General features: G+C 36.5%; 1 protein-coding gene across 2 annotated transcripts; it reads right to left on the reverse strand.

Moving 5' to 3' along the window:
• Positions 1–15,903: 15,903 nt before the first annotated feature.
• On the reverse strand, positions 15,904–23,826 carry LOC120183165. Of its 2 annotated transcripts, none has more exons than XM_039187920.1 (9): positions 23,642–23,826; positions 20,217–22,954; positions 20,050–20,136; positions 19,370–19,522; positions 17,834–17,997; positions 17,603–17,750; positions 17,160–17,282; positions 16,995–17,082; positions 15,904–16,392 (listed from the first exon to the last, which is right to left on the reverse strand). In XM_039187920.1, exons 2-9 carry the CDS (start codon positions 22,938–22,940, stop codon positions 16,193–16,195), a joined length of 3,687 nt encoding a protein of 1,228 aa, XP_039043851.1. In that variant the 5' UTR covers positions 22,941–22,954; positions 23,642–23,826; the 3' UTR covers positions 15,904–16,192. The 2 variants fall into 2 exon arrangements, with proteins under 2 accessions (XP_039043851.1, XP_039043850.1); XM_039187919.1 differs by having other exon boundaries at positions 20,217–23,517.
• Positions 23,827–24,258: the final 432 nt, after the last annotated feature.

The following is a 24,258-nucleotide window of genomic DNA, read 5'->3' on the forward strand; positions in this document are numbered from 1 at the left end:
CTAAAATCAAGATTGATCTCTTAATAATCTATGTGTGCCTCTGCCTAGGAGCAGCCAAATATATGCCTTGGATTCCTTGGATTTTATAGGTTATTTCAAAGTAATACTAAGAGATTACTTATTTGAAATCAGATTATGTTAGGTTGTTTGTGACATGAAGAAATGAATGATTTGAAGCTTGAAGTGATAATCATGAAATTTATTGACAAAATATAGGTTTTTACACAGTCATGGCAATCGAAAGAATTGAATAAAGACTCTAGAAACAAAAGGCATAAGTCCTAATGAATTCTAGCATAAGGGTTCCTGAATCAGCTAATTTGACACCTTGAGGTGATCCTATGTCTATGAGATCTCAATGTCGCAGAGCTGTTTGCAGATGTGAAGTCTCTCACGAACTACTACGATTTCGAGATGGTTTATTTTTCGGATGCCCCAACATCAAAATACATTTGAATTTCATTTTTAGGTTTTCAACTCAAATCATTCTTTTGGTTTGACGCGCTTTTCGGGTTTTCATCTTGAACCCTCCTTTCTATTTTCATCATTTTTCTTTTCTTTTTCCTTTTTCTTTTTCTTTTTTTTTTGCTTAGGCGTAATATTTCTTGACAGAGTCTGAATTTATTGGATTCCTTAGCACTTTTCCATCCATCTCTGCTAAAATCAACGCTCCTCCTGAAAATGCCTTTTTGACAACGTATGATCCTTCCCAATTAGGTATCTATTTCCCACGGAAATATTTTTGGATTAGAAATATACTTTTAAGAACTATATCACCCTCTCAAAACTCTATTGGGTGAACTTTCTTATCATGGGCTCTCATCATCCTTTTTTAGTACATCTGTCCATGATATATAGCTTTTAGTCTATTTTCTTCAATAAGATTTAGTTGATCAACCCGAGATTGAACCCATTCTACTTTATCTAACTCTATTTCTTTCAAGACTCGAAGTGATGGAATTTCAACCTCAATGGGTTCGACTGTCTCTTTTCCATAAACCAAAGAGAAAGCGATTTCCTTTGTCGATGTTCGCACAGTCATCTTATATCCATATAGGGCAAAAGATAATTTCTCATGCTAATCTCTGTAAGTTTTAGTAGTCTTTGTAATGATTCTTTTGATGTTTTTGTTCGCTACTTCCACTGCCCATTCATTTTCGGGCGGTAAGTTATAGAATTAGTATATTTTATCTTGAATTGCGCACAAAGTTTATCCATCATCTTATTATTCATATTAGTAGAATTATTTGTGATGATCCTTTCTGGCAACCCATATCGACAAATTATTTCTCTCTTTATGAACTTGAAAATTGTAGATCTCGTGATACTGGAACAAGAAGCAGCCTCTACCCACTTAGTGAAATAATCAATTACCACTAAGATAAAACAATGCCCATTTGAAGCTTTTGGTGTGATTGCCCCAATAATGTATATACCCCACATGGGGGAGAACGACCAAGGTGAGCTCATAACATGTAAATGTGAAGGTGGTTCTTGAATTTTATCTGCATATATATGGCATTTATGGTATCTCCTAAAATAATTGATACAATTTGTATGCATCGTTGCCCAATAGTATCCATATCTCATGATTTTCCTGGCTATAGACAAACCATTTCTCTTTACTTCTTTGCTTCTTTGTATGTGTTCCACATGGTCCACCATACACATCTTCCATTATGCTCTTTACTTCTTTGGCAGTCAGACACCTTAATAAGACTTGATCGGCACCCTTTCTCTATAAGATCTCTCCATCGAGGAAGTATCCCGTTGTCATTCTCTTGGTTGTATTCTTGTCAATTTCAGACGCACCTGGGGTATATGTTTGGTATTTCATATACTATAAGATATCGTAGTACCATGGATGACTATCCACTTCTTATTCTGTAAGATAGCAATGTGTTGGGGTTTCATACACTTGCATCTTTATTGACATCATGTTTGTCTTCCTATTAGCCTTAAACATTACAGCCAACGTAGCCAAAGCATCGGCCATTTAATTGTCCTCTCGGAGAAGATATTTGAATGTAACATTCTCAAATTCTTTCAATAATCCGAGGACCAAATTTCGATATTCAATTAATTTTGGGTCCTTTGTCTCCCATTCTCCCTTAGTTGATACAATACTAATAAGGAATCTCCATATACTTTAAGCATTTTTGACATTTCTTTCAATTGTTGTTTTTTAACCCCATAATACATGCCTTGTATTCTGCCATGTTGTTGGAGCAAAAGAATTTCAATCTACTTGTGAATGGATAATAAATTTCTTCTGCAGAAATCAACATGGCCCCAATTTCTCCCCCCCCCCCCAAAGCGTTAAAGGCTCCATCAAAATATAATTTGCAGGAGTTTTCGTCCATGCCACTTTCTTCTTCAGTGGAGATGCACATCAAATCCTCATCTGGTAAATTGAAGTTTAGAGGCTCGTAATCTTTCGAGACACGACTTGCAAGAAAGTTGACTATGAAACTCCCTTTTGTTGCCTTTTGGCTCACATAGATAATATCAAATTCAGATAATAATATATGCTACCTAGCCAGTCTGCCAATTAAGGCAGGAGATTTCATTAGGAATTTTAATGGATCCATCCTCGATATTAACCATGTGGTATGATATAACATGTACTGCCTGGGCCTTTAGGTTGCCCAAAATAAAGCACAACACAACTTTTGAATCAGTGGGTATCGAGTTTCGCAATCAGTAAATTTCTTGCTCAAGTAATAAATAGCTCTCTCTTTTTTTCTCGACTCGTCATGCTGCCCTAACACACATCCCATCGAATTCTCAAAAACTGTTAAGTAGAGAATTAGCGGCTTGCTAGGTTCTGGTGCTACTAGGATTATAGCATTGGACAGGTACTTCTTGATAATGTCTAAAGTCTCTTGGCATTCATCATTCCATACCTCATGGTTTTTTTTGAGCAATTTGAACATCGAATCACACTTATCGGTCAACTGAGAAATGAATCAAGATATATAGTTTACTCTTGCAAGGAACCCTTGAACTTCTTTCTGCGTATGAGGTGCTGGAAGATCTTGAATTACCTTGACTTTATCTGGATTGATCTCGATTCCTTTCTAACTCACCACGAAGCCAAGTAGTTTCCCTGATTTTACCTCTAATGTGCATTTGGACGGATTGATCTTTAATTGGTACTTTTTTATTCTTTGGAAGAGTTTTCTTAAGTTTTGTATATGTTCTTCTTCAGTTCAGGATTTGGTAATCATGTCATCCACGTATACTTCAATTTTCTTATGCATCATGTCATGGAAGAGAATTGCCAAGGTTTTTTTATAGGTTGCCCCAGCATTTTTCAACCTGAATTGCATCACTTTATAGCAAAAAGTGCCCCGTATGGTTATAAATTTCATTTTCTCCATGTCCTCATAATTCATTTTGATCTGATTATACCCCGAGAATCCATCCATAAAGGAAAGCCATAAAAGCCCTACAGTATTGTACACCAGAGTATCTATATGAGGTAAAGGAAAATTGTCTTTCGGGCTAGCCATATTAAGGTCTCGATAATCCATGCACATGCGAACCTTCCCATCTTTCTTATGTACTGGAACAATTTTGGCTACCCATTCAGGATACTTTGCCTCTTGAAGGAAACTTACATCAATATGTTTCGTCACTTCCTCTTTGATCTTTAATATCATCTCTGGCTTCATTCTCCTAAGTTTCTGTTGAACTAGCTTGCATTCTGGTTTAATAAGCAATTTATGGACTACTATATCAGTGCTTAACCCAGGCATTTATTGGTATGACTATGCAAAGATGTCTCTAAACTCTTAGAGCAAACTTATCAATTTTAGCCTTATTCACGTAGATAGATTAGTGCTAATTTTTATCCCTCTCTTCATTTCTGTTGTTCCCAAATTCACAAACTCTGTTCTTCTTTGTGGGGTAGAATCTACTTCTCTTACGTTTTCACCAATCTTAATAGCTAATTAGGAACTTCATAGTCTTCATCATCTTTACACTCATTGACTTCTTCTAGACCTAAAGGTCACTCAAAATATATCTTATGATTGACCTCAGGAACATTCATACTAGTATTATTAGGACATCTGCATAAAATTTGTCTCGGATGTATTGGAATATGAATGTAACGAATAAAGAATGGGAAATAAAAAATATGGTGCAAAGAATACGATACAAAAATGCGAAGAATGAAAATGATTTCCATTTGAGAAATAAATAGTATATTTTATTACTTAACTTTGGTAACATTGATTTTTACAAAAAAAAGTTATTTTAGATAATTTTAAAATGCTAACAAGAGTTATATTTGGGCATTACTTTGAATTAACCCTTAAAACTACAGGGAGGTCCTCAGCCATCTAGTTGTCAAGTTTTTCACTAGGGAAGAAAGGGCTGATTCCAGCTAAAAACTTTCCACCCAGTTGCCCCTGGTAATCATATTGACAGACAGTCCTTCCAAAGCTTCTCCCATTATATTATGCTCCTTTATTAGCTCCTCGGTCTTGATAGCATTGGTCAATTTCTGCTCCATATTGTAAGCTCCTCCAAATTTGAAAGAACACTCTATATGAGGGAATGACATACGTTCTCTAGGGATATCCTCTATTTTCTTTCCAGATTTTCTTGCTTCAGCCTTCTTTCTCAGCTTTTGACCACGTTGTTGGAATGTGGGTTTGTACCGAGCCCAAAATGATTCCTCTTCCACTCAATTGTTATAGGTCATACCATTCATTGTAGATTCATACTTATCCTTTACCAGTCTTTGCCCCTCTTCCCAAAGTTTGTCTTACTACCATCTTGGTATAATTAGATAGCATGGGACGTGGAATTTTTCTTCCTTCAGCAACATATGTTGCATTGATGAACTCTAAGGCCCTAAAGATGCATTCCATTGCATATTCATTGATGCCAAATTACGAGCCTCAGATGTTATAGAAGCAATGATTTCCTCTTCAGCCTCGATACTGACCAATTTTCCATCAATCACGAATTTTAACTTCTGATGTAGAGAGAATGAACCACCCCTGCAGCATGGATTAAATGTGTTCCCAATAAGCAATTATAGGTCATGTGGATGTACATCATCACAAAGTCAATGTTGTAGATAGTAGGTCCAATAAACAAGGGTATCTCTATTTTTCCCATCATGTCTTTTTGGGTTCCATCAAATGCCCTGACAACATTGTGATAATCTCTCATGTGTAAGCTGTCCACAGGCATCCTTTGCAGTGTAGCCAAAGGCATCACGTTTAATGCAGACCTATTATCTATTAGAACCTCTGGCAAGACATGCTTATGGTAGTGAGTAGTGATATTTAAAGCTTTGATAGATCTCATCCCACCTTCCGCGATCTCATCATCAGTGAATGTGATGTAGTTATCTACAGCTATATGTCCCACGATTCAATCCAATTTATCTATTGGTATATCTTTATTGACGAATGTCTAGTTTATCACTTTCAGCAAGGCATTCCGATGTACCTCTGAATTGATTATCATATCCAATATTGGGATTTTGGCCTGCTTCTTGTAAAGCTGCTCTACTACGATGTATTCACTATGTTTTAAGAACTTCAGGAATTCATGAGCCTAAGCTTAAATCACTGGCTTATTAATAACTTGTGGAGGTTCTTTATTAAATATTTTCGGTACTACTGCTGCCATGTCTGCCTCTGTGGACGTCTTGGGTGAATAACATCTTCCACTTCTCATGAAGTGACCTACCTCGCTCACTTCTTCTGGGATTGATTTCTTCTCCTCTTTTATTTTCTCAGAAGGTATAGACCCTCCTGGCAGGGACATATTTATAGTATAATTCCAGGGAACTTCTCGCGTATCTTTAAATGGGAAAGGAGATAGAGTTGTAATCATGACTTTAGGAGTCATTGACAACGAGCTCTCGTTCCTAGGCTTGACTGTGATGATCACAAGTTTTCTCATTCTTTCTATCCTGTTAAAGCTATATACCATGCAAACACCCATCTTTTGTTTGCTCTTCTCTTTACTAAAGAATTCCACTTCACCATTATTCATCATTTCCTAAAGTACTTTTCGAAATTCGTAGCAACCATGAATGTCATGACCCTCATCTTTGTGATACTCATAATACATTCTATGCCCAATATGTTTCAGCTCAGGAATACCCTTGATCATCACTGCTTTATATAATTGTTTGAACACCCAGCTAAGAGGAGAATTGATTTTTGATACATTCTTCTTCAACCTCTTATTTTCCTATTTGTCGATCATATTTACCCCTTGCCCCATTATTGGGTAAGGGATGAGTATTTCCATATGGTGCTTTGAACTCTAGGTCTCCAGTTTTGATAAGATTTTGCACAATATTTTTGAACACCAGGCAGTTCTCGATGTCATGGCTGGCAATCCCTGCATGATACTCATAATGGGCGTTAGTATTATACCAATGAGGGTAAGGTGGCTGAGGTGGAGTCAACTTATAGGGGTATACAATAACCGTCTTTAATAGCAAGTCATATATTTCATAATATGGTACTGGCACATATGAGAATATCATCCTCGTAGCCTCTTTCCTTGGCCTATGTTCTCATGGGAATTTATTTTCTCTGCTCTAGGCTGGACGATTGTAACACCAGTTGTGACGTTTTTGTGGTAAGTGTTTGTATGATTCACCTCATTCTCATTCTTTTTATAATAGGGCTTCTTTGACCCTTCTTCACCCTCGATCTTAATACGCTTGATGGCATTTTCAATCAGTTCTCCTCGACAGCTACATCACGCCAGCTCTAGGCGTACTGCCTAAAAGTTTCATTATATTGATTTTCCATGTTCTGTAGAGTCCACCGGTCAGGGACCAAATAAATATATGTCAATACTGCTCCAAAAATGCCTTGGCTAAATCCCTCCATGTTTTGATGTGGGATTTGGTTAGCTGGTTGTACCACTTCGCAGCAGACCCAGTCAAGCTATCCTGAAAATAGTGTATCAACAGCTTTTCATTTTCGGTATAGCCAGCCATTCTTCTACAATACATAGTAAGGTGGCAGGATGGACTAGTGGTCCCATCATACTTTTCGAAGTTCGATACCTTGAACTTCGGGGGGAGTATAAGGTCAGGTACTAAGCTTAGCTCACTATCATCCATTCCATAAAACGAATCTATTAACTCTACCGACCTTACTCTTTCCTCTAGATTATTAAGATGATGAGTGAGCTTATTATTAACTTTTTTTTTCTGCCAATTCATTAAAGTCGGGTGTCAACTCTTCTACACCCGATTTGACAGGTCTTGCTCTGGCCATAGATGGATAGTTTACTGGGAATAAAATCTCTACATGATGTTGTTGGTTAGCCATATAGAATACAAGTCGAGTCTCTTGTGGAGTTGGAGATCGAACAGAAACACGCACAGGTATAAAGCCTGGAAGATGTAAGGGATCTAGTGTAAAACCCGATGATCACTGCGGGTCAGAGGTGTAGCCAACTGAGTGCAACGTCTCAGGTCCAAAACCTGGTGGATGTAAGGGCTATTGATCATAGGATATTGGATGGTCAGAAGTGGCATTTCTAACAGTCTAGCACTTTTTAAATATGTCCTCAATCTTCTTAAGTAAGTCAAGCTGTGAGCTTTCCATATTCACTTCAATTTTATTCAGCCTCTCTCTCATTTCTTCTTGTGTGTCTCGTTGATCTTGGTTGATCCGGACTAGCCTCTCTTCTAGTTTCCTTGTCAACATACGAGTACCATGGGGGTGTGAGGTGAAAGTCAGGATCACTACAAATGATTGGAAATCATATTTTATTATTCGATGTCTTATTAAATGAATTAATGTTAGAATGACATGCATTAAAACTTAAAAAATTAGAAAAACATGAAAATGCAAGTGCAAAAGATATTGATTCCAAAATAACTAGTTCATTCAAAAAGTTCTCAACAACACATAATGCCTAAGCACTTAGGGAAAGAAAATACATCAACAGAGAACTATATATAATATCTAGCCTTATCTTCTAACTTCTCAAGCTCTATCATCATCTCTATAATGTGTCGTTCTTCTTCAGATTCTAGAATCACAAAAACTCTTAAGGTAGCCGATTCTTCAGACAACTCAAAGACTTGTCGAGCAACCCTACTAGCCTGATTTGCTACATTCTCTATCGCTTCATACTGCATATGAATAGTATCATTAGCTTGACGTAGTGCAATTCCAAGCTCTTGATTAGTCAAAGGTCAACTTCTTTCGAGCTGTTGGATTTGTTCATTGCATCTTTGCATTATAGCCTCCAACTCAGTAATCTTATTCTTCAAATCTTCATTCTCTTGCCTAGCCATTTCTCAAGCTGATGATTAAATCAACTCGTCTCCTTTCAACTCAGTTATTCTTTTCTTCAAGGTCTCATTCTCCCTTCGAAGAAAAATGCCATTACTGTTGTAAGGATTCTGAAAAACCTCCTCCAAACTAATTAGTTGTGATTTGAGTTATTTAATTTGTGCTCGCCTCTGTTCTAACTACTGATGAGCCTTATCCCTTTGTTCCCATAATCTATGGCCATGTTGCATAGCTCGCTTCTTTTCCTCTTGGCTGCTTCTCGCAGTTCTTTCACTCCATCCAGCTTCATTTTCAAAATCTTGGCAATATGATGTAGACCCTTGACTTTCATGTTCTTCTCTAAGTCCCTGAAATCTCGATCTAGGGCATCAAAATTGTCTTGGATATTTTCTTTTCCTTAGTTAACTGTTTTACTACCTCATCTCACTTTACTAATTTGAGTTACCACATTGTTTTCTCATCTGAGCAACTTCTTTGTTCCTTTTCTTTATACAGATTCATCAGTCTGATTTATTCTCTCAATAGCTCGACTTCAGTCGGGATCCTTCTTAATCGTTCCTCCATGGTCAACCCATCTTCTAAATTAGGTTTTGGGTATTATCATTGATTATACATGTCCTCCAAACCTAATAGGCCGATGTGAATGTTGGTTCTATCATCCTGAAATTCATAAAACATGACTTTTGTCAAGCATTATAGATCTTCGATATTCAGTCTCTGTAATTTAGGGTAGAAAAAGAGAACTCTATCTCTTTCAATCCATGAGTAGCTGGTATGAATTGTTGGGCACTAAACTGTCGAAGTACTATCAAAGAAGTATAACCAATTGCTCCCCACAGTCCATGTAACATAACGGAATTATCATTGTCGCATCTATAAAATATGTATTTCTTAGGCAACCAATACACTCTCTAGACAACTTCGGTGTCTTTCATACTTTGTAGGGCCTCAATCTAATATTTTCATTTATGAGGTTATGGAATTTGACACTTGTCAAGAAAATCTGCCGAGGGAGAAAAATATGTCTAATGCTTTCGAGCCCAACTTTTTACAACTATCCAGGAATGGCTCCACCACCATACCATCAATAGATATACACAACCAGTAAACTGACCTCCACCTGATCGCCTACACTAGTTTAAAGACATGAATGTTTCTGTTAGGATGACCGGTGCGGGATTTGTTTTGCTATCAATGACTTCGACAAAATCTATTATGATAGTATCAAAGTGATATTCCTTTCTCGGGAAAACTACCAAACCATACATTACAAGTACAAACGGACCCCTCCTTTTCATAGATGGTGCTTGCTTATATATCAACTTTTTAGTTGAGCCCGCGAGATCCCATCACTCTGAATATATTCTTTGACCCATTCTTTCGTTTTCCCAATGATCGCTTGTAAATATATATGCTAAGGCAAACAAATATGTGCAAGTATACACAATCGATGCAAGTAATATAGTAGTGAGTGAGTATCATCTCCACAGGGATTGGATTAGAAATATATTTTCACCACAACTAGAACTAATGTCACAAACTAAATCCTATTAAGTATTTGAACTAAGAACTAATACAAATAAACTAAGAAGAATGATTCAATGATTTCAGAATAATGTAGTCGAGACAAAGGAAATATGCAGACAGATAAAACAAAACAAGTATTGGTTTTAAATATAATGCAAACAACCTCTCATATTCAGACGTGTCACAGAGAACTGATGCTAAACTATTGTCTTGACAATAATTATTCTAAGTTCTGAATAAATTATTATGCCTCACTAAGCTGCCCGACAAGATTACTAGGCATTCTTGGACGGTTGCTATGGTAATACCTCTCGGCGTTAACTATGGACGTTGTCTTAACCTACTCTAGCAATTATCCCTTTTAGTCGCTTGAAACTCTCTCCTTATCTCTAAGGTAGACAAGTTAGAACTTCACCATCCTGGATTCATTCCTTTGCTCACGTTGATCTATCTCAATTCTCTCGAATCTAAGAATCACTTTCTAGACAAAAGGCTATCCCTCGATGCTCTCATAATGCCAATACATGTTTTACCGAAACCTCAGGTGATCTCTCGATGCTCTTACAGTGTTAAGGTAAAATATTTAAACTATGAGCAAAACAATCATAAGCAAACATAATTCATCATTCATAAACATAAAAATATTGTTTAGGCAAAACAAAGTTTAACACCAAGTAAAGCATTCATGGTGTTATCAAAGATCATCCAAGATTTAACCGTTTAATACAACCTTAAATAAAATAAGAATTAAAAATAAAGAAAGAACGACTCCTTAAATCGGGGGCTCTGTCGCGACAATCCTGATCACCACCACGCCTGCCTTGGTGATCACCCTCTCTCGAGGCCTGATCACTGCTATGCTATCGTCTGGCAATGGAGGACACCAAGGAAGATTGGTGGGTAAACGGTGGGAAAGCACTGCAGTTGCTTGCTCACGCCTTAGGTAAAGCTCTTCTCTCTTCTTCTTCATTGCCTCCTCTCCTTTTGCGGCTACGGCTAAATATTTATAAGGAAATATCTCCTAGGGCTTTGTATGCTTTTGGAGTTTCCTTAATTAGCCGTTATTAATTTCCCAAGCTTAAAAAGGAAAGGCGGCTAGTGGCTGTCAGAACAATCAAGGCTTTCTTGCACGTGAAGTAGGTCATCCAGTTGGCATATGACATAGGCGGTTTCGCCACACCTGCTTCATACTTCTTCAGATAAATCTTGCCTCGGCGAGATAAATCTGCTCTTCACGTTCTCTTATGTTCCGTTGATCTTTGCAACTTTTCATTTTCATGACTGAAATGTTCTTCCTCTGTAGAATTCCTGCACAAACACAACTCAAACAACCCTTTCTCCATAGCATCATCAGTCAAGCCAAATAAATCTTGCCTAAGCAAAACTTATCTACCAAAGGCTAATATAACCTATATACAACTAAAAATGCAGTGCATACTTTGTTTAGGCGAGCAATAACTTAAGTGAAAAGACTAGAAATTGAGTCTTTTTACGGAGTTATCACCCAATCAAAGTGACCATATTGGCTGTGAATCCTTTGGGTTGGATCACTTTAGTGTAAAGCGAATGCCTTTTGACATTTGGTATGTTTAGTAAAGCAATATATTCTTCAAGGGTAGGGTCATGTCAACTTTACCAAAGGTGAAGCAGTATTATACAGGATTCCAGCATTTCGTCAAAGATCGAACAATTATTGTGTCGATCGGTACCATTAGTAACTCTACTATATCTCCATAGACTTCTCTGAACAGTATTTTCTCAGTCTCATCCAGCTAGCCTAGATTCTTAACAACTCGGCCCAATGTGCTTGCTTGACAGTAATAGTAACATTCTCTGCATCACAGTTTCTTCCCCAGCTGTAATATTAACCCCAAACTATGTTTATCTATACTCTAACTACGTCTGAACATTTATTAAATTCTTGGTCCTATCGGAAGACATTGTTGTCTTAAGCCTTTTTCACAGTAACCAGATGATTAGAGAATCAATATATTCTATGTAATATTATGAAATGAGAATGAAAATGATACATGCAAACAAGAAACAAAAAAGATAAGTCAATAACATTCAACTAATTCAAAGAATTCAAAGAATAATTAGTGTTGAGTAGCAAAATTTTAAGAATTCAGAAAATAATAAATGTTAATGATTGGCACAAAAAGAAAATTAAAATTCTAACCGCATGTGTTCTAATTCTCTTAAGTTGTCTACATGGCTCTGGCGGGGTGTGTTTACTACATTCTCTAGATGAGGTTGGGTTTTGGAAAATGTTACCAAGCCATCTTTTCAATCTGATAAGGTTGACTCCGATTCTGTCCCATTACAGACCTGCGAATTGGATTCAGCTTAGGGTATCACACCACTAAAAGCGTATCTCAGAACTGATATCTGGATAGGCAACTTAGAATGCCAGAGGTACTTTGTCAGACCCACACGAGGTAGCCCAATTCTCCCCATAAGGTGTGAATGTTCCCCATACTTAAATAGATCGGGATTGAGCTCGGGTTTAGAGCTATGATATACAACAGTCCTAAATATTCACAGAAGTGTAAGCATTAACCAGAGAGAAAATATTTTTTCCTTTTTTTCTTTTTGAAATATCATAATGAATTGCAAATTAAATAAGATCAAACTCATAATTTTTAGTATCCTAAATATAAGGTAACCAACTCGTGGCTCGACTCTCAAGTTGTTTAAAAAAACAAAATGTCCCCAGTTGAGTCGCCACTAACGACACCATTTTTCGCCCGAGCGGGGAAAAACTTAGTACGACTTGGGAGTTTTTCTTTGAAACGTTTTTGAAATGTGAGGAGTCACCACCAATCATTTTAAGGTGCAATTGGGGCACCATAAAAACTGGGTGATTTAATAAAACATTTTATTTTTATCAAAATACCAATTTTTAGGGTTTGCAAAAACCAAAAACTAGGTTTGGGAGACAATTACGCATGGGGAATGATTAGTACCCCCATAGTGCCCAAAAATTGGTACCTAATTGAGTAACCTATATTTAGAATAAAAATATTTGAGTTCGAACTTTATCTATATTAATGCCATTATGGATGCAAAATTGAAAAGAGTATTCGTTTATTTAAGGCAATAGCATTCTCCCCTAGCATAAATGTGGGAGATCATCTATTGTGCTCAATAACCGGGCATTGCCTTAATTTTAGAAATCATGATGCAGTCTTGAAAATGATGTCGACCTATTTCGAGAATCATCAGTAGTCACCCCCTGAGCATACTTGCGGGAGATATACTACTGACTTCGTAATAAGTGACTGTTGCCTTAGGTTTTAAAATAAGATGCAATCAAATAATTTTTTTTATTAATCCTAATTAAACTAAGGATAGACTAAGGCTTTTTCTAGCTTAAAGTGTCAAATTATGAAAATTAAAGAACCTAGAGACATAAACCTAAAATGTGGGCTCTAATATTAACCCTATTTGATTTTAATCAATTTTAGAATCAAATAATTGAGATGGTCCCTTGAGCATTTAGGCAAGGGCCAACTTGAAATATTCCCTAAATTAAAAGGACTAGATTGAACTCTAACTAAAATTGGAGGCTCTATTTAACCTATTTAATTATATTAATTTAAAATCTAATTGAATTTTTAAGGTCTAAAATGTAAGAGATCTAACATTCAAGGATCTAAATGTAAAAGTATAAAATTTAAGGATCTAAATTTATAATATTTAAAGCTTATGGATTATCCAATAAATCCCAACTCTAATAATTATCTTAATTAACCTATTAGAAAATTAAGGGATGAATCTAAATAAATTTTAAAATTATTTAATGATTAACAAATTAAGGGTTCGAACAATTGATTCGAGTAATCAGTCATTTTATGAGAAAAACTCGAATCAAATTACTCCCTAATTAAAACTTAGGTGAAATCCTAATTCCCATATCAAATTTGGTTTACAAACATAATCTAAGGACAAATTCTAAAAAAAACCAATTAAATAAAAAACTAGAATAATAAACCCAATTAAAATAAAAAATAAACAAGGAAAAATAAAAGATAAGTAAAAATATGCAAGGATTAAATTACATTAACATTAAATTATAGGGGTTAAAAATAAATTAAACATATAATAACAAAGGACCAAATTAAAATAAAAAAATTACAAAAATTAAAACAAATCCTAAAAGCATATCAATGACCAAAATCTAAAACATGCTTAAATTGTAAGGACTAGTTAACAATTATTTCTTTTTTACAAGCTTAAAATACACTTTTAACTAAAAATGCATAAATTACTAAATCAATCCAGAAAATTTAATAGTCACTACAGGTGACCAGAATGCAATTAAATAAGGGTGCTAAACAACAAATATTCCAATAAACATATAACATACAAGAAAAATGGGTAAATACCAATTTTGGTCATCGTAGGTGACCAAATTGCAAAAACACGCTAAACCTATGGGGACTTAAATGTGATTTTACCCAAACTTTCTCTAGAAAATACATTTTTTCTTTTTCCTTTTTTAACTGAAAGACCAAAAAAAATCTAAAAAAAACTCTCAACTCTCAACTCTCTCTCTCGGTCGGCCGACCACCAGCCCTTTACTCCGCTGCTCCGTCTCCCAAACGAAACCCAAAAGCCCATAATTGTTCAAATCTACACTCCTAGACCCATATCTAGGGTCAAAACCAACGAAAATTACTCCTAAACACACAATAAAAGGGCCTCGATGCTTCCGTTTTCCACTTGCTCCGACCACCGCGAAGATGAACCGACCTTTCGATTCATCTCCCTCTCAGGTAACTACTCAATCTCTTCTTCTTCTTCTTTTGCTGTAAATATCTGACATTTATTTTTTTATTTCGAAACTAAAAAAAGAGAAAAAAAATTACCTGCAAAATGTTTTCTATTCCTTCAAAAATGAAAAGGGGATCCTTTTTTACAACTGATTTTGGGTTTTATAACCTTGATTTTTTACATGGCTTTTCAAAAAAAAAAAAAAAAAAAAAAAACCTAATCCTTCTAACATCCATTGTTTGTGATAATTTGATCTTTAAAAGCCCCGTATTTTTCGGGCTTTGTTGAGATTTCTGACATATTTGCTTTGTCTAGGCTTGACAAAGGTTGATCAGTGCGGATGGGCTAGGGAAGAACTTGGCCGGCGGCTAGAACTCTAGCAACGGCGGCGGTGGTAGGTGATAATGATATTTTAGGGTTAGGATTAGGGTTTTTGTTTGGGTCCGAGTTTGGGCTTGTTTTAGATCCGGGTTCGGTCTTGTAATTGGGCTTGGGTATTTTGGATTTGGTTGTCTTGTTTTTTTTTAATAATAATAATGATATTTATAATAATATTAATAATAATAATAAGATAAGGTATTAAATGGAAAAATGGTGACTACAGACGGCAAACTGCTTTCGAGAAACCGTATTATAGGGGAAACACCGTCATCCGAATATCGGTTCCGTTAGCAAGTGTTGCCTATCAGAAAATTAATGCATAACAGAAGGAAGAACATGATCTAAAATGCTTGGTGTTTCCTTGTTACAGAATACAAAAACAAAATGTATATAATTACAAGTGAAATCAGTGTGTAAATTGGAATGATTGGAGGAGGCATATTACTGATAATGTGAAAGAGTATAGATTCTTATTGTTATGGGAATATGTTTTTCTTTGAATTGCATGATATTTGTTTTTATTTATTTATAGTGCTTTTAACATATGGGAGAATAAATAATCTTTCCGTGCAAAACAACTAGCCCACCGAACTCTTCAAATACTGCATTCCTGCAAAACTCTGACTTATAGCGTGATATTTTTCTTTCTTAAATGATAAGTTTGTTTAAGATTTTTGAGAGGGGATATTTTCTAGGGGTGGTAAATAAATGTTTTAAAACAATAAAAAAAATTAACATAATTATCCTTATTCATTAAGTTGACACCATTTAACTCATTATATCAAACTCAATCAATAGATATAAGGTAAAAATCCAACAAATTTTTACGTATCTAGTTAAGAAATAAGAGGCCACGGTTATGGATGAGAAATAAGAAATAAAAATGAACTAATGGCAAAAACAACAAGAATTTAATTGTATGCATATGTAGACACGCTATTTTCAACAAATATCAGGAATGGTAAACCAGTCGGAAAGATGAATTAATGCTTTTCTTTCAGGCCTTACTACTATGACCCGAATTTACTCTGTTACAAAAAGAATAAACAAATCAAGATTTACTTATCAACAAATGTCGAAAAGGGGGATAAATTTTGGGTATCCATGACCAAACTCTACTTATGCATGTGCTCCGAGAAATTAAGCTTTACAGGTGTACCTAATAACAAAATCGGTGCTAGCGTATAATGATGAGTCGTACCGTAACCTTAGGGGGACGTCTGTTTCCCCTGATTATTACCTCCCTTCGGCTTAAGCAACATAGACATGGATCGCAGTCTCTTTGTTATCTCGGTAAATGATGGCCTAGATTCAGGATCAGGAGACCAGCACTGTTCCATTAGCTTCCTCCAATCAGGATGGCAACATTCTGGAATAGCTGGTCGAAGCGTGTTCTTCACGATCCCTCCTGCAACCATAATTCAGTAATCAAACACAGAGCCATAATTTGGTGAAAAGCAGAAGGTTTTTGTTTAGCTTTCAAACAGAGTTGGTCAAGTGTGTGCAGTTTTTGATATGGCTTAAATTCATACATGAGTTGTTTAGGATGTTGTTTTACACTATTACAGAGCAAGAGCAAATGAGAAAATGTCTTATACCCTAAAATCAGCATAAACTTTTTGTGATCTTCATCTTCAACAAAACAACATTTGATTGATCATCAATATCATCATTATTAATTCCCGAGTAAAATACCAAAGAAGCTTGAGTATATTATTAGTTTCTTCTAGCCTCAGTCTTGATTTTTGCAACTTTCGAAATTGTTGACTTAATATAAATAAAAGGAAAAAAAAACTCATATATAGAAAAGAAGAGGGGAAATCACATGCAAATCCTGATACTCCAAAGAACATATATACCAGAAGAAGATATCAATGAACCATTTTAGAAAACGTCTGCCCTCCACAGTGGAACTAATATCATGCCAGAACATGTCGATCACTTCTCCATGCATGTATATATTCCATTCACAATCAGGGCCAATAGCATATTGGTAAATCAAAATCTTACCAATGATGGCACCGCAATGCATATCGGCATATGGCTCCTCTCCAGTCAATATTTCCCACATTGAAATTCCAAATGAGAACACATCAACCTGTCAAATTAAATATCATAAACTTTGGCTTTAATGTGTACTCATTCTTCCCTTCACAGTATACTTGAATGACTGACCTTTTCAGAAACCTTGGTGCTGCTACCATTTAGCAGTTCTGGAGCCATCCATGGCAGGGTTCCTCGCACACTTCCAGAAACTAGAGTGTTGCGCTTGATTCTTGATAATCCAAAATCTCCAATCTGCAGAAACAACTCACAGTAGCCATACTTCAACTTTGGAGCCAATGAAAACCTTTCAGTGACATAAGCAGTCCTAGTTCCGAAAATGATAAGTTACAGCATATAGACTAATTATGAGGGGAACATGAAGGTTTAAGGTTATTCTATATTTCTACTTTCTATACATATGATCACCAATCATCTTGAGCCAAAAATAATTTTGGAGTTAACCAGATTTAAGAATTTTTCTTTCTTGTCATTTATGGTTTATAATATCATGCGAGGCACCTTGAAATCATAATGCCCACGAGAACGGTGTTTGTCTTTGACAGATCGAGTACCTTGCATATGGGTCGTTGTGGGTCCCTTAGATTGACAAGCAAATTGTCACATTTCAGATCAAAATGAACAATGTTTTTGGAATGCAAGTATTCCATGCCAAAAGCAGCACCCATGGCAATTATGAGCCTTTTGTGAAGATCAAGTGATCTGCATAAGAGTTCCAAAAAAGCCAGTAAGTGCATTATTAATGAGTGAAGGAAGATAAAATTGAGAGATAGAATCAATATTACCTTTCCTTCTTGATTAGGACATTCCTAAGTGATCCATTTACCATATATTCAGTTACAGTTGCCAATGTTCCTCCACTTCCATCTGGTACTACTCCATAAAATGCGACCACGTTTGGATGATGCAGATTTGAGAGGATCTGTGCTTCTCTCCAAAAGTCTTGAATCTGGTACAGCCAAACATTTATCAGCTTTGGGTATGCAAATAACTCAAACTAATACGAAGAACATTACTAAAAAATTGGTTGAAAGATCTAACAACTACAAAATGCCCAGAGGACTCTGTTTTCAGTTGTTTCTTTCAAATTTAAGTCAGTTACCCTAATATTGCTCAATCAACCGCAAATCCCGCCCTGGAGGATAAAAAAGGAAGCCATCTTCTACTTTCCTCCCAAGACTATTTACAATTTGAAGCAATAATGAAAAAACATCAAAGGTTGGTTTTTAAGGGTTCTTGATAAAAACATGTGATTAGCAGAGCAGTTTAAACACCATAGCTTGGTTTTTAAGGGCGCAAGGCGCACCGAGGCACAAAAGATCCCTGGAGCCTAGGCACAAGGAGCAGGTGCGCACCTTTCATATGTGAGGCACACCTTTTGTCCTAAATTTTTATAAATTAGTTTAGAACATATCCACATCTATTAACTACTGGTTCACTCCTAAAAATTTCCTTCCCACACTATGTTCCTTTACTATTGCTTGAAAAATGAGAGTCTTCTACCCTAGCCGTTCTTCTGCTCTTGCCGTTCTATCGTGTTCTCCTATCTTCTTCTTTAATCTATTCTATCTGTTCTCCTATCTTCTTCTTTAATCTATTCTAACCAAGTTAATTATGTTTAACTCTGTTTTCTTTTAATTTTCTGGTCTCTTCTCTCCTTTATTTCTGATAAACGCAAAGGTGCTGCGCCCGGCACTCGCCCCTAAAGTATGTTAGGCACGTGCCTCCGGTCGCCTCCTGTAAATGGCCTCGTCCAAACCCAAGCGGGCGCTACCTTCATCGCCCGGTTGCTAGCATCATAGCTAGTCTTTTTTGTAATAAATATCACAGCTGCTAAAAACAACTTCAACTCAAGAATTGACAAGCTTATGAAAATGACAAAAGCAGATTATAAATCTCCAATTGCAATAAGAACACTTAACAAAATTCAAGGAAGGCTGAAAATAGACCAATAGGAAGAAGAGCAAGGTTACACCCCATGAATTTGACTTCCATGACATAATAAAAATATTAAAATTTCGGACAGCCCAGAATGCAAGTGCACTACCCAAGCTATCTAACCAGCAAATATTCCATTTTTTCCTCTTTAGAATTTCCGACAGCCAAAATTTGTAGAACAGAATAACTAGCACAAATGGAAACACAACAAAATTGCTTCAACATGAATTGATATAGTGTTTAATGCAGACATATATCCTCAAATCTGAACCCTAAATCATTATGAAGCTTCTTATGAGTTTCAATATCAGCTCTCCTACTTTTAAGATCACAAACTGGAAAGACAAGGGGAAAAAGAAAGAAAAATATCTATGGAGACCAACCTGTCGGTCTTTTTCTGATGATCTCCCAGATAAGCAACTCTTTTTTATTCTCTTTATAGCAACATCTGTTCCCCGCCATTTTCCATGATAAACAGTACCATATGTACCAGATCCTAGCTCCCTCAGATCTTCGAGATCAGCATCTTTTATAATCTGTACACCAGAATCAGAAAAGTTTAAATTTCCTTCAGAAGCTAATTTTACAACCGATGATTAAAGCCAAACGGGGGAGGGACAAACAAGGGGCAAATAATTTGTTCAAAAGGTTTTGGTTACAAGAGAAAACATGACCAGACTTCAATGAAAAAAGAAGAGAAGAAAGCTATCATGGCAAGGAAAGGAGATGGAGAAAAGACAAAAAAAAGAAGAAAAAAAGGACAAACTCTGTAAAGAAGAACAAATTACAGACTTATGCATAAGTTATTTGCATGTTATCCATGTTTAAAATCGTGAGGATACCTTAGTCATACATATAATTGGAATTTCAACATAGATTAACTAAACGCAATCTTATTCAAATAAAACAAACAGAATGTTTTCTCAACTAACAAACAGGGGAACTAAAATTTGCAGTTGAAAATTTAACGGTAAATATTCATCAAACTAGACTGCATGAACTGGTCATCTATTATACGAGAAGCATTTATTGAAAACAGATATAAATCAATTTGATACAGAACCTGCAAGCCATAGATGCTGGCTTCCATTTCAGCAATCTTGGCATCACTGAAGGGATCATCCTTGTCTTGATCATCAGCTGCAGCAGCCTATGGACAAAACCATTAAGCTACCTAAGTTAATTAGCATCTAAACAAGTTAGTTGTACATGACCTTTAACTCGCCTTACCTTAGACTCAGGTTCTAGAATAATATCCACCAACTCCGTAGCAATAGGAGATACAATATCTTTGTCAGTCACATCCGCAGGTGGGACAATTGCAGATGAAACTTCAAACCCAGAAGGCACACTTGTGATCACATCATCCAAATTAACTAAGGGGTCTGGCTGGATTTGATATCGATTCACGCTTGAGGTTTCTGTCTGACCAAATATAAACTCTACTACAATTGCATTTTCATGCACAGATCCTGTGGCAACCATCTTCCCAGCATTCTGATTGGGATAATTAAGGTCATCATCAATGAGAGAAACCTCTCTCCTATAAGAGGCATCCTTTTCTGGATTCTGTAACATAGAATGAAGGTCATTCTTGTGTAAGTTCGAGCACAGACCAGAGTCAACATGAACTGCAGATAGGTGCAAAATGGCTGTGCTCGTCAGCATATCTTCTTTAGATATATCCTTTTGACTTGCTACACACTCCACTTGTTGTGGTTCAAGCAACATTGGGCCATTCAATGACACAGATATAAGATCACCCACTGAGCTCTCACAGCTTAAGTTTTCCATGGTCTTGGGAAATATGCATGTGACTTTAGGGTTGTCAGTGCATGAAGTAATGCTCCCTTGTCCAGAAGTTACTTTCCCACTGAAATCGCAACATTCAATTGTACCATATGTGGTTTTTTCCATGGTCTGTGGATGATCTATGTTATCCATTATATCCAAGGATGAAAGCTGGGATCCCTGTGAATCTTCTTTCCAAGTATCAATAACAGCACCAAAAGTTTGATTGCAGTCTGCATTAGACAATTTGTCGTTGTATACCATATTGCTGTCAGGGGATCTCCACTCATAAAGCTTTCCACCTTGATGCAAAACTGGATCAACTTTACCAGACCTGTTACTGGCATCCAAACTAGTCGCATATTCATCATAATTATTTGGTGTCGTGACAATGGTTTTACTCAAATTAATTTTAGCTGTTTGGCACTTGTCATTGCTATCACCAGCACCCTTAAGAATAGTTTTATTCCTACATGAAGCTTCATGATTTGGAGAAAATATCAGCAATTCCAGTGTTGACTCTGATGTAGGATCACTATCTAACAAATCATTTTGTGCCCAGGACTTCAGTAGACCAATATTATCTTCTTGTTGCATCAACATTTCCTGCACTAAATTTGAAGGTGATCGAGTAGTTGCAAAATTTGAAGGGGGAAATGGGCTAGTTCCTTCTTGTGAACAGTAATCAGACCTTCCTCCAAGCTCCAGCAGCTTTGTATCTGAAAATGCATGTATCATGCCCGGGTGAGAGTCAATGGGATCAACAGATGATGCCAACAGACTCAATGGGTCAGCAGCAAGTGAGATAGGCCTCTCATGTGAAACACTGTAACAAACACTATTATTTTTAGTTAAAACTGAAAGTGACACAGGATTTTTGCCGGGATCAGAGTTTTGTATTTTTAACTGCACTTTATGTGCTTGGAAGGCTTGACTAGCATCAACATTTACGTAGGGGTGATTATAATTCATCAAAGCAGGTGGAAGCTGTTGAACTTGCTTATAGTTAGGATTTTCTATGCCACAGCTCTCAGGATTTAATTGAGCTGTAATGAAGGAGCTGTTGCTTTCGTTGATGGATTTACCACCAACTGCTTGTGCACAAACACTCTTAGAATCTCCACGCTGGAAAGGTTGCGGAGAAATAGGCGGAGATACAAATGGTGATCTGGTTGTATATTGGGAATCGTGGAAAACTTGAGATGGATGGAAGGCATTAAGACAACCTATAGTCTCCAAAGGGAGTACTGAAGTTGGACAGCGTTTTCGAAAACTAGGGTTATGATCCAAAGCAGGTCCTAGTTGATTTCCTTCGCTGGGTAAACACGGCCCACCAGAATTTTTCTTAGAACTATGATCTACTACCCCATTGACAGCTGCCATGTAATGGTAATCAGGATTGTTCTGCTGAATGGTGCTAGCCACAAGGGAGGGAATCAAAAATACCCTCAGTCTTTGAGAACCCACAAGCTTTTCAAGCCCGTTATACTCCTCTATCATATTCTGAAGGTCTTCATCGGAAGAAACAGATATAAGGGCATCAAGATCCTCACCTGGAAGTTGGTACTTGATTGCATGAGGTTGGTTGAAAGCATCTAGTGTTTTCCTCACAAGCTCATCCCAAGAAAGACATTTCTGAAAGGTAATAATCCGTGTCTCTCCCCCAACATATCTGAGTTTGCCATCACTTGGCCTGGGCAATATTTTTCCACCAAAGCTACAGAGAAGTTTCATTTTCTCAGATTGTGATCCATCAGAAGCTCCCTGCCCACTTAAGTTGCTGGACCGAGGAAAGTCACATGCATAAGTGGGTGTGGTTGCTGGTGCAAAAACATTAAGATCGCTCCTATCGCAGCTCAATTCACCAAAAACCTTCCTTTCCACTTGTCCCATATCATCATTTTCCTTCTGGTATTTACTTAATTTTTCGACACAAGACCCATTTTCACTCCCTCTACAAGACCCTTGCACAGAAGCAACATCAGAAATATCAGAAACACACTCAGAATCCATTCTTTTCAACCCAAGAATTTGGGCTAGGTCCTCGTACACCAGCTGTTGGTTCTGGTTCTGATTGATCCCAACTCTCGTCTCATATATCTGAGCAGCGTCTGGTATAGCAGGAATCCCTCTTGCGCCAACACACTCCTTAAGAAACTCCATGGCGAATTCCTCACCTGTCTGTACAGAGATATTATTATTATGTACATTTTTTCTTGCACAAGGAGGGACAGATGCATATTCTTGCTGAACCAATTGATCAAATGTGATAGGCGCCTCCCTGATCATGTTCCACAAACAAGCTCCTGTGTCTATTTACTTGCATAAACAATGTTTTAGCTCCTTGAGCCACTCTTTTCCACTTCAACCCACCAACTAATAATTCATAATCACACTATTCTCATATCAATTAACACTCACAGCCTCTCAATCCAACTCTACTACTCCCCTATGAAAACAAAGGCTACCTCAATCAAATCCAACACTTATGTAACACTGCTTCCACTTTTACAAAAAAATTAGGTACAATTTATTCACAAGATATTAGCATATCTCGATCCAAAGCAAAATTTTAGCTACAATTTTAAGAATACAAATGCCTCTCTCTTCTAAAGATTCCAGAATCAATTAGATCACCTTAGATCCAAACGAAGAATACGCAAACCAATCTAAAAAGAGAAAACAAAAGAATCAAATCTTATTTCTCATGATCGTCGCTCAGGATAGTGTATACCAAAACCTAGAAAAAAAAAAAGAAAAACAAATATATAAAAAAGTACATAATCAGCAAAGCCTCAAACCGTGTCGATCAAAATTTTAAAATAAAGACGAAACCAGACAAAATTGAGGAAGAAAAACAGTACCTGAATATTGATCTGCTTTATAAAATCCATGTGTATGAGTCCTTGATCTGACAATCTTTTTAGATTGGAGCGAGAGAGGCAAACATTAACAACAAGCAAAAGGGGGGGGAAGAAAAGAAAAGAAAAAATGAAGAAAATTTTGATAAAGACGAGAAATTGGAAATGGTGGAGAAGAGAGCGAGGCTTACGCCTGCAGCTGCAGCTGGTGACAATCTCGATTCTCGAGCCTGCGAGACCTGACATTGCCGAGAATTAAGCTCCGCTTTAAAATTAATAAAATAAAAAATACCGGTTGGTTGAAATATTATTTTCTTTTTACCTTTTTTCAGTTGTAAGTAACTGTAACGGTTTTCTTCTATAATAAAATATTAGTTTTATATCCTACGTGGACTTATGGTATTCGGATTTTAGGAAAGTTTGCTTTGCTTTCTCTTTCAGTCTTTCAAATTTTTTGAGTTTTCTATCTTAAACTATATTCTTTCTTTATTCACTTTCGAACATGCTTTTCCATAGGTTTGATTACTTTGGTATAAAATATATATTATTTAATTTTAAAATAGTAATTTGTGATTGTCACACCCCAAAATAGGGGTCAAATTATAAGTTCTAGAAACTTA

The sequence above is a fragment of the Hibiscus syriacus genome, unplaced genomic scaffold, assembly GCF_006381635.1.
Source record: "Hibiscus syriacus cultivar Baekdansim isolate YM2019G1 unplaced genomic scaffold, ASM638163v2 tig00112738_pilon, whole genome shotgun sequence".
NCBI classification, from domain to species: Eukaryota; Viridiplantae; Streptophyta; class Magnoliopsida; order Malvales; family Malvaceae; genus Hibiscus; species Hibiscus syriacus.

Bases quoted from the DNA above. Each gene is read 5' to 3' on its own strand.
- LOC120183165 (XM_039187919.1), bottom strand. From the start codon at position 23,066: ATGATCAGGGAGGCGCCTATCACATTTGATCAATTGGTTCAGCAAGAA. The intron at 17,998-19,369 runs GTTGGTCTCCAT...TGGCTGTACCAG, and splicing joins CATCAGAAAAAGACCGACAG to ATTCAAGACTTTTGGAGAGA. The intron at 17,283-17,602 runs GTACTCGATCTG...TTGTTTCTGCAG, and splicing joins CACAACGACCCATATGCAAG to ATTGGAGATTTTGGATTATC.